The sequence below is a fragment of the Crocuta crocuta genome, unplaced genomic scaffold, assembly GCF_008692635.1.
Source record: "Crocuta crocuta isolate KB4526 unplaced genomic scaffold, BGI_CrCroc_1.0 scaffold971, whole genome shotgun sequence".
Taxonomy (NCBI): Eukaryota; Metazoa; Chordata; class Mammalia; order Carnivora; family Hyaenidae; genus Crocuta; species Crocuta crocuta.
In genome coordinates this window covers 350,818-366,371 of record NW_027527401.1, presented here as the reverse complement: position 1 = coordinate 366,371, position 15,554 = coordinate 350,818, and the positions used below count along the sequence as shown (strand labels likewise).

At 63.8% G+C, this 15,554-nt stretch overlaps 1 protein-coding gene across 1 annotated transcript in view; it reads right to left on the bottom strand.

The window, feature by feature from the left end:
* CCDC187 (coiled-coil domain containing 187) overlaps positions 1-15,554 on the bottom strand; it is a 36,551-nt gene that overhangs the window by 6,316 nt on the left and 14,681 nt on the right. Inside the window, exons 10-19 of the mRNA XM_077753170.1 lie at positions 14,532-14,644; positions 9,873-9,937; positions 9,346-9,459; positions 8,393-8,490; positions 8,180-8,271; positions 5,147-5,232; positions 4,412-4,599; positions 3,552-3,639; positions 2,104-2,250; positions 1,038-1,201 (exon numbers count right to left, since the gene is read on the bottom strand). Of these exons, the coding sequence (XP_077609296.1) occupies positions 1,038-1,201; positions 2,104-2,250; positions 3,552-3,639; positions 4,412-4,599; positions 5,147-5,232; positions 8,180-8,271; positions 8,393-8,490; positions 9,346-9,459; positions 9,873-9,937; positions 14,532-14,644 (1,155 nt within the window). The remainder of the gene's footprint in view (positions 1-1,037; positions 1,202-2,103; positions 2,251-3,551; positions 3,640-4,411; positions 4,600-5,146; positions 5,233-8,179; positions 8,272-8,392; positions 8,491-9,345; positions 9,460-9,872; positions 9,938-14,531; positions 14,645-15,554) is intronic.

The window sequence follows — 15,554 nt, the reverse complement described above, 5'->3', positions numbered from 1 at the left end:
CACTCTCCTGGGCACCAAGAAGGCACAGTCGGCCCGGGAGCCTCCTCAGAGATCCTGGACTGCCGATCGATACTAAAGTGAAGGGTATGTCGTCGCTGCTGAGATTTACTGGAGAAGCAGGCTCTCGGGGGAGCCAAGTGGGAGTGGGGCTTGTGGGCTGACAGCCGAGGGGGCGCTGACCCCCTTCCTCGGAAGGAGCCGAGGAGGAGAAGGAAAAGGGCCCCTGGAGGTGCCCGTGCCCCCCGCTGGCAGGCAGGGGTCCCTGCAAAGGCCGCTCCTGGAGGGCAGGGGGCTGGCCCCCTGGGGGGGGGGGCTCCTCTGTAATTAGAGTCTGGCCGTGGGCAGCCGGCCCTGGGATTATTTAAACTAAGACAGAGGAAGGAGGCGGTCCCAGCGCAGGCGTGTCTGGAGGCTCTTGATGGGAAAAGCAGCTTGCCCTCTCCCATGGCGAGGCTCTGGCTCAGGAGGCACTGCTCGCCGGGCTCCCCCTCTGCCCTCAGGGTGACTCAGCCAGGGCAGGGCCCCTCTAGTGTGCCGGGAGAGGCCCTTCTGCTGCCAAACGAGCCCAGCAGCCACGTGGCCAGGCCCGTGAGAGAAGGCCTGGTCGCCACAGCTGGCAGAAGGGCCCCATGCCAGCCTGGGGGGTGTTCCTGGCAGCCAAGTGGCCACCCAGGTGCTGCCCGCTGCCCTGAAGCAAGGCCTGTCTACTTGCTTTGTCTCGGGGATGGTGGCAGCCCCGTCCCCAATTAACAGATGAGACGAGGACACCCCAGGGCCACACCCCGGCCAGCAGCACGGCTGGGAAGGAGCCAGTGCCTGCCTGTGTCCCTCCCCCTGGACCAGGGCGGCTCCGGCCCCCGCCCAAATCCCCATGGGCCAGCCAGCCGCAGCAGGGTCCCCTCAGTGCCCCCAACACACCCCTCCGCTCGGCAGGGCTGACAGGTGCAGGGCCCAGCAGCCCTGAGCACGGGGCCACGAAGCACAGAAAAGGGTTTTAATGGTGAGCACCGGGGCGGGGTCCGCCCAGGACAACTCACTGTTGGACTCGTAGGGTCTCAGGGCTTGTCCGGGGGCAGTGGCTGGCAGAGCTGCCCGGCCTGGGAGGTGTCAAGGGGCGCGAGGAGCCCCGTGCGGGGCCCTTCGGCTGCAGACTTGCTTTGGACTTCTCCGTCTGAGTGGTCTTGACTCCGAGGCCGGGACTCTAGGAGAAACAGCCCGAGGGAGCTGGCACGGACGCGCGGGGCTCGCTCCCCTCAGGGAAAGTGGGAGGCAGCTTCACTCCTGCGCGGTGCCCGGCGTGCCCCACAGGGCGCTTTCACCGGGGAAGCAGGTGGTCCTAGCCCCGCAGGGGCCCCGCATCCCGTGCTAACGGCCCGAGGCGGGGCAGACCCAGGCGGGGAGTCCTTGCCCGAGGCTGCCCCGGGTCACTGAGCTCACATCCAAGGCCGTGCTCTGGTACCAGGCAGCCCTGGGTCACCTCTCCTGCAGGCCAGCCTGGGGCAGGGAAGACACCTCCTCCTGCTCCCCCCGCAGGGTGACTGCTAACCAGAGAACCCAGTTCATTCTGTCCCCATCCAACCAGGTGGGGCCACAGCGTCTCCAGCGCAACAGAGGAAGCGCTCAGGCTGGGGACAGCGGCCCTGCTCTGTGTCCACACAGCCCCCTCCATGGGACAGGCGGTAGAGACGGGGAGCTGGAGCAAGGATACCCTTGATGCTCGGGGTCCCACAAGGGGCTGCCCCCCAGGAGCCCAGGCCGCCTCTGCTTCTTGCCTCAGCCCCCACCTGCCCCGCCCCGCGGTGAGTACAGCCCTGGCCCATTCTGGGCTCTAGCCTCACCTCCCTCCTTCCCACTGGGCTTCCCTCCTGCACCTCTGGGCCTGGAGCAACTTCCGCTGCGGGGGTGGGGGGGGTGAGAATTCCTCCTCCAGAGCCCAGTCGGGCCACTGTGCCCAGGAAACCTCCTTGGGTGGCCCCTGCCTTCTATTTGCACCTCTCCTTGTCCCTCCCCTCCCTGGGTCACAGGCATTTTTACGAGGGACAGTCCCACAGAACAGCCAGGTGACGAGCATTTCCCGGCCTCCAGCCCAGGGAGGGCGCCCACCTGAGGCAGCCTGGCCCGGGCCTGAAGCTCCCGCCGCAGGTCCACCATGGATCTCTGCAGTGAGACGATGTCTTTTTGATGCTGCAGGAGAAGTTTCCTCTCTTGGTGTGAAAACAGGTGGATGTTCTGCAGGGATCGGATTTCTCTCTGAACCAGCCAGAGAAGACGGAGAAGACGTCAGCAACCCCTCGAAGCCCGCACCAAGGCACACATTGGAAAGAAGCGTGCGTGGTCAACAGGATGAGGGGTGTCTGGGGGGGCAGCCGGGCTCCGATGGGGCTTCCCTGAGCCCCTCCAGACGCGCCGCCCTTCTCGTCCTGTTCAGCATGGCAGCCCACAGGGGGCTTAGCAGGAAGCAGGAGGGAAGGCCGGGTGTTGTGCCCTGGGCAGCCCAACCGAGATTAGCACAAGCCGGCTGCCCTCCTGCCCTCCCCCCTGCGACCCTCCCTCTCTCCAGGTTCTGGGCACTGCCCCCAGCCCCTGAACTTGTCCCTTTGTTAAACTGTCCCCATCTGTCCTCTGGTCCCTGCTTTGTCTCTGACGGCACATCCTTCGGTGGCCACCTTGCCTGGTGCCCCTGGGGGGTGGAGGCCTTCCTAGAGGAAACAGGCTCGGAAACCACCCTGAGCACCTCCTCTGTTGAGCTGGGTGCCTTGCGCAAGCCCTAGCGGCTGGGGGCCCGGACCCCGGCCTCCCCCATAGCGGCTCTGCCTGCAGCACGGAACCTCATTGCCATTGATAACTGGACCTCCTCACAGCTCACGGTCAGGGTGAGCCCAACAGATGGTGTCACCTGCACTTTCGCCTCTGGGTCTCCTCCTGTGGCCCCCAACACCTGCCATGCCCCACATCCACCACCTCACCTCCCTGGCCCATACCGGCCATCTAGGGCGGAAGTTTTCCGCCAACCCAAAGTCCAGCACTACCCCTCACTTCCCCTCTGAGAATCCCTGAGCGAGGCAAGCTCCCTATATTGAGCCCTGGTTTCTTCATTTGCATAAAGTGGGGGGCGATTAACACCAGTCCCCACCACACGGCATGCTGGGACACTGATGAGATCACCAGCACAGCGGCCCCTGTGCCCATTTTCCAGGCAAGGAAACTGAGTTGGGAGCGGCTAGGGAGCCTCTTTGCAGTGGTACACATTCACCCTGGTCAGTGCTGACTGTACTAAAGCCCCTAAGGCCCCTCAACAGACACTGCTGTCCCTCTCCCGCTCATGAGGCTCCAAGAGGCCACGGGGCCACACCCCATCCAGGCCACACTGCTCCCACCCCCGCCACTGGGCGTTCCCCATGCCCTGCAGGGTCCTGAGCGGTCCTGGAGGGTGGTGAGGGCTGGGGACTGATCAAGGTGCCGTGCAGAAGGTCCCCATTCCCAGCTTGAGGGTGGCCGGACCAACCTGGTGCCGGTCACCTGCCCACCGGCCGGGGTTGAGCCACCCTTACCTGCTCCTGCTCAAGCTTCCTGAGCGCCTGCTCCTGCCTCTCTGCCAAGGCTGCCAGCATTGTGTCCTTCCCCTTGCTGCACAGACACCTGAGAGGGGACGCAGGGCAGGACTGACTGTCCACCTCGGGTCCAGCAAGGGGGTGTGAAAACAGGCCAGCCAGGTGGACCTGGGGTGCCCCCCCCACTGCAAGGCTCTAGGAGGCGGTGCCAGGCTCTAGGGGAAGGCCGGGGACCCCCGGGGGCCGGTGGCTGATCCAGCCTGTCACTGCCCACCCACTCTTCACGACCACTTTCGGGCCTGACACACGAAGGGAGGGCAGCGCCTCCCACCCGGGAGCTGTAGCCCACCCAAGGGGTCCCCTGGGGAGGGGCGCGGGGGCCCATCATGGGACAGAACTCCCGCAGACGGCTGGGGTGAGGGCAGGGGGTGGGCCTTATATGGAAATATGCGTTCGGGAAGCCAATGAGGGAAAAGCAAGAAGCTTAAACAGAGCTTCCTCCCGGACACTGCGGCCCCACTTCCAGGCATTTCCTTTAAGGGGCGTGCCTCCTGCGTGGCCAGCGGAGGCCCCACCACGGGGTCTCGAGGAGCTGNGAAAGCTTTCGTGACTTGCGAGCGGAAACCCAGGTCGCAGGACAGCGGGGCGTGAACTTGGACAGCTGTAAAACAGCCCCGTGTATCTCCCGCAACGAGGGCTGGCACGACAGCCTGGAAAATTCGCAGGGGCTGTCTGGGGGAGGTGGGACTACGGGTGCTTTAAATGGTTACGTGTTTGTTTTGGGGACTTGAGTGCCTTATATAACTTTCCGCAAACACCCATTACTATCTGCTTCGGTTCGGNGCCGCGCGTGCGCTCACTCTCGCTGATGCTCCAGCCAGGCCAGCTCGGTGAGCATCTTCTCCTCCAGCACTTTCTCGCGCAGGCGCAGTATAGCGGCCTGGTGCCGCGCGCGCAGCTCCTCATCCCGCAGGCTCAGGTCGAGCATGTGCAGCGTGAAGCGGCCGAAGGCTCCGGGGTTCGTGCTCCAGGGCCCCGGCAGGCTCCGCTGCGGCGGGGCAAACCGACCGGGCCGGTCCAGGACCAGCTTCGCTGGGCGGCAGCGGTGCCCAGCCTAGGGGAGGAGGCTGCAGCCCTCCCAGACTGTGCGCTCCCCCCCTCCCCTAGTCGTGCCTCCTTTTCTGGGGGGGTACCCCCCACCCGACTGTGAGCTCTCAAGGGCAAGGCGGGGTCCGCATCATCTTGGTCTTGTGCCCAGCCTGATTCAGGCTGAGAGGATTGAGGAAAGACTGGGCCACCTGCCCTGAAATGTGCAACCTGATGGGTGGGGGCCAGCCCTGCCTGAAGCACTTTGCTGAAATGCCTTTCACCTACCACACCAGGCAGAAGGAAGGGGCTTGGGCAGGGGTCAGTTGGAAGGGTAGGGGGTGCCCCCCCCCAGCCCAGGATCTGCAGCAGAGATCCTCTGAGTGCCGGCTCTAGGAGAGGGGGTCTCAGCGCCTGTCAGCTCCAGGCAGCTGAGGGAGTATTTGGGTCTAAAAGCTAATGCCAGTGCCTCCCCTGAACCCCCCTCCCCAGAGTACCTCTCCCTGTACCTGGTGGGTGGGGTTGTCCTGACCGTAGACCCTGGCCAGAGGCAGCTGGGTGGGGGCTCGGGCTGGGCTCTCTTCCTGCCTGAGCTCTGAGGACAGAAAGCAGTCGGTGGTGGGGCCGTGTAGGAGTCCTGGGCAGCCTGCTGGGTCACCTAAGGGTTCCAGTGGCCTTTTCTGCAGGACGGCCTCTCGAAGGTAGGAGGTCTGGAGTAGTTTAATACCCTCCACGTACGCACAGCTTCACCCCAAATCTTCACAAGGCCACACCAGGGGGGCTTAATTGTCCCTTTTGTCCCGATGTGAAGCTGCGTGTGAGCCCACTGATCATACAGACGACCAGACCCTGAGGGGCCTCAGGATGACTTGGTCCCACTGCCTCACTTTGCAGGAAGGAGAGACTGAGGCCCAGAGCCGGAGCGTGGCCCCTTCGAGGCCCAGCATCACGCCGGCGGGGAGGCTGCAGGTGCTTAGGCAGCTGTTGGCCTTGGCCGCTGCTAGCTGACCCTCTGCCCTGGGTGGATGGAAAAGGGACTCTATGGTTTTAGAAAGTTAACTTGAGGACTTGTGCTTCCGGCCAAGAGAGTAAAAGGGAGCGGATCGTGGATTTACTGTGCCACTAAAAATGACTTCAAAAAGTAGCAAAATAGGGGCTCCTGGGGGGCTCAGTCAGTTAAGCGTCCGACTTCAGCTCAGGTCATGATCTCACGGTTCGTGAGTTTGAGCCTTGCGTCGGGCTCTGTGCTCACAGCTCAGAGCCTGGGGCCTGCTTCCGATTCTGTGTCTCCCTCTCTGCCCCTCACCTGCTCGCACTCTATCTTTCTCTCTATCTCTCAAAAAAAAAAAAATTTAAAAAAGCAGCAAGACAAAAAAAATTACTTATGTATATGCATGTACACATATATGAATCTCCACACGTATATATGTGCAAGAACAATTGTTCAGAGCCTGGGCATCAGGCCATATAGCATGGTGATCCCTGAGACAGAGAAAATAAATTAGGTGAGACCCCTGATTGCCCCAGCTTACTGCCTTGGGAGTGTTTCTAGGCTGCACTGCAAGAAGGGGAAACTGAGGCAGAGCCTCTTGGACCCCCAGAAGAGACGAGATGGAGCTGAGAGTCTGGAGAGACCGAGGCATCTAAAGCTTGTGGGAAAAGGACCAGAGAGAAGACAGCTACACTGAGAGAACCTGGAGATTTGGAGCGTCCCCCACGAGCGTTCAGTGGGAACTGGCAGTAAAAGCATGTGAGGAAGTTCTCTGTGCTGGGGAGAGAAGCATCTGGAAGGAGCAGAGCCTGGGGGCTATGCCTGTCTCCCCTAGCTGGGCTGGAAAACCTTGTGATCCACGGGTCTCAGGGCGGGGCACACAGAAGGTCCTGCCTTGGTCCCAGACTGAGCCCTCCTTCAAACCCACCTAACAGATTAGGGAAACAATACCAGGAAGGCTTCCAGAACAAAGCTCACAACTGTGTGTGGGGCTCCCAGCAAGGTAAACGTCAAAATATGCGTCAGGCGTGCAAAGAAGAGCCATGAGCTATAACGAGAACAATCAGTTGAAACTGACCCAGGTGGTAGAATTAGCCAGACAAGGACTTTAAAAGCTGTTATAACTTGGGGGTGCTGGGTGGGGGTTGTTAGTCAGTTAAGCATCCAACTTCAGCTCAGGTCATGATCTCACAGCTCATGGGTTCAAACCCCACCTCGGGCTCTGTGCTGCCAGCCCAGAGCCTGGAGTCGGCTTCCGATTCTGTCTCCCTCTCTCTCTGCCCCTCCCTCTCTCTCTGCCCCTCTCTCTCATGCTCTGTCCTTGTCAAAAATAAATAAACATGGGGCGCCTGGGTGGCTCAGTCGGTTAAGCATCCGACTTCGGCTCAGGTCATTATCTCACAGTTCATGGGTTCGAGCCCTGTGTCGGGCTCTGTGCTGACAGCTCAGAGCCTGGAGCCTGTTTCAGATTCTGTGTCTCCCTCTCTCTCTGCACCTCCCCCGCTCATCCTGTTTCTCTCTATCAAAAATAAACATTAAACAATTTTAAAAAAAGCTTTTATGACTGTATTCCATGTGTTTAAAAAGTTAAGTAGGATCCTGGATGATATAAAAAATAAAGTGTCCAAATGGAACTTTTAGGCATGAAAACCCAAATACCCGAGAAGGAAAAGACACTGGATGAGATTGACAGATCAGTCTCTGCAGAAGAAAAGAGTATTGAACTTGAAGGCACAGCAGTGGGAACTCTCCACAAGGAAACACAGAAGAAAAAAGAAACAAACATGAAGAACAGAGCCCTGTGAGCACGTGGCTTCAGGCATCGTGACGACCCAGCGAGTGGAGGCCTGGTGACCAAGAGACGGAAGACACTGCGGCTGAACATCCCCAAGCAGGAGGCACACGATAAACCCACAGGTGCCCGGATGGCAACGCACCCCAGCACCAGACACATAAAGAGAAAGTGCACCTCGCAGCAAGTAGCTCCAAGGCCGTAACAGAGACAAAGCTGTGACCCGAGGAAAGGGGGAGAAGAGCAAGGCTGACAGCAGCTTGGGGTGGGGGACAGCGCAGCCGGAAGATGGGGGCGCCTCTGCCAGCTGGAGGGGGACACCGTCTGCCGGGGGCCCTACACTCCACAAAGGGTATTTCAGAAACACAGATGAAACGAGTTTGTCCTTAGGCACAGAAAAGCTACAAGAATATGTTGCCAGCCACCCCCACACCGGGAGTGTTAAAGCAGGTCCTTCAGGCAGAAGGCCTGTGATCCAGGGGCGGAATCCTGTCTACACAAAGCAAGAGGGAGCCCCGGGAACGGGTGTGCACAGACTCACTAAAAGCCGCCCAGGTGTTGAGCATAGTAACGAGGTATCATGGAGTTCAGGAAAGCCCTGGGTGAGACGCAGAGGGCGCCTGGAGAGCCTCTCGTCACTGCCTGGGCCGCGCGCCGCTGTGTGTGTATGTGTGTGTGTGTGTGTGTGTGTGTGTGTGTATGTGTGTGTGTGTGTGTGTGTGTGTGTGTGCGTGTGTGTGTGGTTTTGAGGACTCTCACCTGCAGGGGCCGACTTCCCCTCCTGATTCTGCTGTCCTTCCTGAGGGTCCTGGGAGGGCGCAGCCGCGGCTCTGACCTGGGTGGGGTGTGATCTGCGGGGGGCAGGGTGGGGACCACTGGAGCACAGCCCCCGCACCAGCCACAGCGCTGTCCCCGACACCCTCCGTCCTCTGTGTTGGGAGGTGGTGGTGGCCCGCCCCCCTCGGGCCCCACCTGGGTCTGGCTGTCACGGTGCTCAGACAAGTCGCCGGCTCCCCCCACTCCGACGCTGGTTTTGGCCTGGCCTCAGTGGAGTGTTTCCCCATCAGCTGCTGTAAGAACAGGAAGGTGGGGTGTGTCGCGGGGGCCCCAACCTCAGAGGCCTCCACGGGAGGCTGATGGTCCCTCCCTGCCCCCCAGACAGGGCTGGACGTGGTGGGGTGGGGGAGGGCGGCAGGTGCCCGTGGACACAGAGCAAGGCCAGGGCTGGAGCGCCCCAAAGTGGGGAGATCAGATGGCCGGGGGGGCTGGCCACGAAGGACACCGGGAACCGTAGCCCCGCGTCCCGGCTGCAGCGGTGGTGGTGCTGGGAAGAAGGAGGGGAAGGAGAGGGAAGTGGGGGCCGGGCGGGTATGTTGCCCACACACACAGGCACATGCCAGGCTGGGCCACCCTCCTGGGAATGCCTCCCCAAATGCACTATGAGTGAGTCCATCCAGCAGTCCCCGGACCAAAGAACAGAGAAGAGAAAGCTCGTCATTGCCCCAGGGCTGGATGCTGGGGTGCCGTCCCAACCAGCGAGCGCAGGGCACGGAGCGGGGCGATGGGGGTGTGTGGAGATGTGGGTCCCCTTCCCCTCCCGGCAGGGCTGTGAGTGTCCTGCACATATCAGCTCGTGCACTCGGACGGAGAGCCCACGACCTGGGTGCCACTCGGGACACAGGCAGGTGGGGGCCCAGGCGGTCGTCTGTCCCCTCAGCCAGGCGCCCCCAGGTCAGCGGTGGAGCAGAGCGTCCCCCGAGCATCTGCGTGCGGCCGCTGCGCTCTCCTCTCCCGGGCACCGGCAGGGCCCCCGTTTCAGGCAGCACTGTGTCCACCCCCTCCCCGGCTTGACCTTCCACGAAGGCAGGTGGCCCCCCCCCGAGGAGGGCCACGCGGGGCCCCTGCCCGTGAAGAGCCCGGCTGACCTGCAGTCGGTGCTTGAAGAGCAGCTCGTCCAGCGCCTTCTGCGTCTCCCACACCTCCCGCTCTGCCCGCTGCCGCAGGAGCGCCAGCGCCCGCTCCTGCCTCTGCTGGCCCAGCTGCGGGGACGCCGAGCCCCGGGATGGCTGGGGGGCCTCAGGCTGCTGCCCCCGTGCTCCCCAAAAGCCCTGAGCCCGTGAGGGCATCATGGTTCCCAGAGCCATCTCTGGGAACGGGATACTTCTCGGAGGGGTGGCCTCGAAAGCCCCCACTCGTGGCCCCCCCAGCCCGCAGCTTGCCCCCCCCGTCTCGTCCTGGGAGACCCTCGTCCTGGGCTGCCTGTCCCCCACTGCACGCTCCCCTCCTTTCTGCCTGGCCTCCCCCTGCGGGACGAGCTGTCTCTCACTTCCTACAGCCCTGCTTTGGAGCCTCTCTGCTCAGCCTCGGGGGGCGGGGCTGTTCCCAGGGCACCCCAAGGAGGCCTAAAGGGGACACAGCTGCCGTCAGCCTCACAGAACGGGGCGGGACACACCTGCAGTGACTTGAGAAAGCCCAGGGACTTCTGGGGGATGCTGGCAGGGTGCTCGGAACGCCGACCTGTGGAAGCCGCAGAGAAGGGGCAGGTGAGCGGCTGCCAGGGAGAGTCCCAGCGCGACAGCCCCTTCCCGAGCGTCCAGGGCAGCGAGGGCTGGGGCAGACGGCCGTGGCCCCAGGCGGACGGCTCTGCCTGACCCTCAGCCACCGCCCGCGGGGAGCCGCGCCTGAGGCTGCAGAGACAGCGAGCGGGAGCCGTGAACCCCGGCCTCGCCAGCGGGCAGACCTGGGCTGGCCCTGCGTTCGCCGGTGCCCTGGAACAAATCGCTGGCCCTTCAGAGCCTCGGTGGGAAACGCAGAGGTTCCCACCTCCCTGGTGGTGAGGTGACCCGACACAGGCTGGCTGGGTGGCCGCGGGTACTACCGAAATCATGACCACAACCGGCCGGGCGCCTGTTAACACAGAGAGAAGGGGCCCGAAAACCGCAGCCTCCGCGCCTGGATCCGGAAGGCCCCAAGGGCGCCTCTTTCCCTTTGGTCGCCCCAAGGGCCGCTCGGGCTCTGCACGTGGTAGGTGCTCCTGGACCCCCTGAGGCTGCCTCTAGGGGCGATTCCATGGTCGGGGGGGGGGGGCGGCCGGCGGGCTCCCTCCATGGCCTGCCTCACGTCTTCTGGGCCTGGTGCTGGTGGAACGGGGCAGAGGAAGGCGTCCGGTCTGTGGGTGGCTCTGGGGTGAGCCCCTCCGTCGTCGCTGGCCAGCGTGCAGGAAGAATACCGACCCCCAGCCTGTGCTCGCCTCCCAGAGCCGAGCACTCAGCTTTTCCACGGCTGGAGCGGAGCGGCTGAACCAGCCCCTGGGCATTGCCACGGCAGTGAGAAAAACTCTGAGGCTCCGGGGCCAGGCGAAGCAGCTAGGTGTGACCCGTGCTGAGCACAGGCCCGCCCTCCCCTCCCCCTGCCAGCCGGGAAATGAAGACGCATCCGGGAGACCCATTTGAAGTGTCTCTTCTGAGCCAAAGTTCCCTCGAGAAGGAAAAATCCTCTTTTGCTTTTGTTTTGTGGCCACTGAGAGAAGCCGAAGCTGGAGAAGATGCCCGGGACCCCCGAGGCGCCGCCAGCCTGAGTGCGCACCCACTTTCCTGCGGGCACGCGCGAGGCTCGAAGGCTCGGGGAGGGGTGTTCCTTGTCACCCCCGGCCACACCGCGCCAGCACCCTAGATGGTCGCCAGGGAGACACGGGCTGCGAGCCCCTGAGCTCTGAGCGGTGGCCTGGGGGAAAGCAAGCTGTCCCCGAAATGGGCATGTGACGGTGATTATAGTGGTGAGCATGTTCGCAGTGAGGGATCGGGGAGTCACCACCTGAAGCCAGAAGGAGGCTGACAGGACCCGCCGCGCGGGGTGGGGGAGCCACTGAGCCTGAGCTGGGTTCCCTGGGGGCCACGGCCGCAGCCGCCGGCCGCCACACATGTCGCTGTCATTGTAACTTAAATGAAAGGGACGTCAACGTCACATTCCACTCCTCAGTCCCACTGGCCCCATTTCACTGGCCAGACGGTCATTTATGGCTAATGGCTGCCCTACCGGATAAGCCAGAATGTTGGATGCTTCCCTCTACCCAGAAGCTTCCACCGGACAACGTGGTGCTGGATGGCGGAGTCTCGAAAGGCAGTTGTGTGGGCCAGCGCCAGTCCAACGGGAAAAGCTGGGTTCGAATCCCCGCTCCGCCACGGGTCTGGCTCGAGGCCATGGTGCCTCTTTGAGCGTTGGACTTCTGCATAAGCAGGGGCTCAGGGACGGGCCTGGTCCCAGGCCCAGTGAGGCCAGCGAGATCCATGCGTGGCACACGGTGCCCGGTCCGGGGCGCTCGGGGCGCTCCGTTCACTCGTGCTCTTGGCAGACATTCCCCAGGCACATGCGTGTGGCGGCCACTGGCTGGAACAGCAGTGAGTTCTCGCGGCCTGCAGAGCAAGTGGGACCCCGCTATCGGGGAGGCTTCCTGGAGGAGGTGTCTGGCTGGAGCCGTGCTCACTGCTCGGCTTCGGGCTACTGGAGACCCTGCTCTCCGCCACACCAGGCAGGAGCAACTCAGGTTTCCAGTGACTCGGGGGCCGCCCGCAGTCCCGGGATAAAGAGATCCCGCCAGAGAATTTCAGTCCGCACACGGAGAGACAGCCCCTGCCCTGCAGAGCGTGTCAGGAGGGACGCAGGAGGGACCGAGAGCCGGGGCGAGCCTCCCCCACACGCCGTCCGGCTCCCCGCCTCCCGGAGAGGCAGCCTGAAGGCGGAGCCAGGGAGAGGAGCAGGTTTTCCTGCAAGGCCCGGCAGCTAGCCTGCTGCGGTTCAGCCTGTGGAAGCTGCCGGAGCCCCAGGCCAACAGCTCCTCCCCGACCAGACCTCAGAGGCTCTGGAGGGGACACTCGTGGAGGTGGGCACGGAGCCGGGGACTGAGACAGTTTTCAAGGTGACAGCTCTATCCTGTCTTTCTCTGGAAGCGGTGTGTGGGAGGCCTGGGGACACAGCGGGCTGGCATAGGGAGCCCTTTAACTAGGCTGAGAGGTGCCTGCAGACGGAGCAGCTCTGCAGGGAGGTCCGTCCTCGCCCTGGTGTCCAGGCTGCCCTGTCGGCCCCATGAGGGAGTCGCTGAGGAAGCTCACCCTGGGTGCTGTGGGTGCACAGCACAAGTACTTTGTCCTTCCAACCAGTGACTGGTGGTTTTCCCTTCGGGATTGGAGAGGGTCCCCTTCTCCGCCCCTAGCTGTGCTCTCACGCCCCTCCCCCCAAGGCCCCCTGCCTGACCCCCCAGATGCAGACCACCTGCCGGCACCCACCCCCTGGGCAGACACGGCTCGGGGAGCGAGTGTGTGGGGCGCACATGTGCCTTGTGTCCCAGGAGGGGTCATGCCCCACAGCTGCCCAGCAGCAGGGAAAGTAGAGAGCCCGCAGTGGCTGTCCTCAAGGTCAAGTGCTTTCCGCTCAACTCCGAGTCCCCACATCACCCCATCTGACGGTCAACGGGGGTAGGAGGCACCTGAGCTCTCCCGGCTTCCCAGAGCCTATAGCTGCGCCCAGATCCCGGCAGCGGGTCCACTGAGTCTCCGGGCACCCAAGACCCTGGGTGTGGAGGTGATGGGGGGCCTCCCCACTGTCCCCCGAGGCCACCGAGGCAGCTGCCTCCAGGTGCACACCCCAGCCTCACTGCGGAGACTGTGGTGCTTGCGCCCGGCTGAGCCTTTCAAGGGGACTCTGGGACTGTGGCCTCCGTAGCGGATGTCCCTCCCAGAGCAAGGAGCCACCCTGTGGGGACAGTGAATGGGGCTGAGGGGTAAGGAGAGGGCTGCCCCTGTCAGAGGGAAAGCCAGAGCCTGACCCTTTGTAGGACCTGGCCGGGAGGCAGATGGCCCCATGCGACGGGGGATCGCCCACGACTCTCACAGCAGCCAGCCGCCTCCCCCCCGTTCAGCCAGCCTTCCAGAAGGACAGCAAGGGGTAGACAGTGCTGGCACCTGTGTCCAAGCCCTGGTCACAGCTCGTCCCTGGGCCGCTTGCTGCCCCCTCTGGGCTGCATTTTCTGGGGCTGGAAACACGGTGGAAATCTCTACCAGCTTCCTGGAAGATTCTCCTTGTCACTTATCTCTCAGAACCTGACATGTGGTGTGCCGTCACCAAGCATCTCCTGATGCCTGCCCCGCACTAAAACGCAGGTGCTTCAAGGGCAGGGCCTGATCCTGGGTCAGCACCGGGCACAGCGGGTCAAGGGCAGGGCTGATCCCGGGTCAGCACCGGGCACAGCGGGTCAAGGGCAGGACCTGATCCCGGGTCAGCACCGGGCACAGCGGGTCAAGGGCAGGACCTGATCCCGGGTCAGCACCGGGCACAGCGGGTCAAGGGCAGGGCTGATCCCGGGTCAGCACCGGGCACAGCGGGTCAAGGGCAGGACCTGATCCCGGGTCAGCACCGGGCACAGCGGGTCAAGGGCAGGGCTGATCCCGGGTCAGCACCGGGCACAGCGGGGCCTCAGTGGGGACAAGTTGGAAGAGCAGAGACCAGAATGAACAAATGAATTCGGGGGCAGGCAAGGCTCTTGGTGCCTCGGGAGGCTGGGAGAGGCAGGGCCGGGGGTCAGGCTCCCCGCAGCCCCCAGCACAGGCTGGAGAGTCTCCCAGAGCAAGAAGCAAGGAGGTGGGAGCGGGCTGGCCATGGGATGGGGGGAGGGCACAGACCCCTCCTCCCTCAGAGGGCCCAGGCCACGAGCCCAGCGGGCCCCTTCCACACACCTCCCCAGCCGCTCAGTCCCGGTTCCCAGCCGCTGCGCCAGGACCCCGCGGCTCATCCCTGAGCACCCGGCTCGCCCCCACAGCCCGCCCACGCCCCTCAGCGCCGGCCCTCGGCCAGGCCAGGCACCAGGCAGGGCCCTGCCCGACGCGCACCTGCTCTCTCGGTCACGACAGAGGCGTGGCAGGAGCACAGAGCAAGCAGCTGGGTCCCGAAAGCCTCCAAAAAACTTTAATACTGTTGCGTGGATGCTCTCCACATAGAAAAGGATCTCTCTACACCCGCAGGGCCTCGCCGGAGCCTCGGGCAGTGGAGGGGGTCCCCAGCGGAGCCCCCCGGCCACCCGACCAGCCAGCCCAGGGCCTGTCCGCGGGCTCGCCCTTACCGCAGCTTCGCAAGGTCCAGGGCGTGACCGAGCGGGCCCCTCTGGCCGGCGGCATCTCCTCCAGCTTCAGGGAGCCACAGGGGGCGTCTAGCATGGCTGTCGCCCCGGGTGAGCTAGGGACACGCAAACACACGTGTGAGCAGGGTGCGGCAGGGAACAGTCCATGAGGTCCGAGGCCGCTGGGGTCTGGGGGGCAGGGACCCGGGTTCTTTTGGCCTGAACGAAGCGGCTCTCAGACTCACAGTGACCAGGGCCGAAGCCCAGGGCCAGAGGCCTAAGGGGGAGAGGGGGATGGGCCCGTGAGCAGAGCGCCAGGATGGTGGCAGCGAGCAGGCGGCACCCACAGATCCACGCCAGCAGCGTCCCCCAGCTCAGAGGGCGTCAGACCCAGGCCCGGGGGACCAGCAGCCCTCGGAGCACGGAGGCCGAGGCTCAGCTGCTACCATCACTGCTACCATCACTGGACGCTGCGCCCGGGACCAGAGTGCCCTTTGCCCGGAAGCCCGTGCCTGCTCTGGGTCTGCCCCACGCCGGGCCCTAGGGGGGAGGCGGCCATCTGGGAACGGGGGACACGGGGCCTGCTCATGTCTGTCAGTCCCTCCCTCTGTCATCTGCTAAGGAGCTCTGTCACCAGGCCCGGAGCGGAGCAGGGCAGGCACGCCAACCCTCATCACTACCTGCTCGTGGCCCGAAATGCTGCCCTGTCCCAGGGAGGGGCCCAAGCCGGCCAGGGGACTGAGGAGGCAAGGGTCACACAGGCCAACTAGCTGGGAAACCTGCCTGCCCTTCGGGTGAGCTAACCCCTTACCCACAGGCTGGCCAGCACTAGCATAGGGCGGAAGGTGGGGCCTCCCCCGAGCCCAGGAGACGGGGAGCCTGTGTCGGGGGGCGGGGGCTCAGCTCTGCCTCACTTCACGTCTCTCGTCAGGGTGTGGCCGTCTGTGCCAGCACGGGGACTCAGGACCCCCGGAGTGACCAAGGACATACTGCAGGCCGTGGAGATGGGGGGGGCGGGGGGGCTCC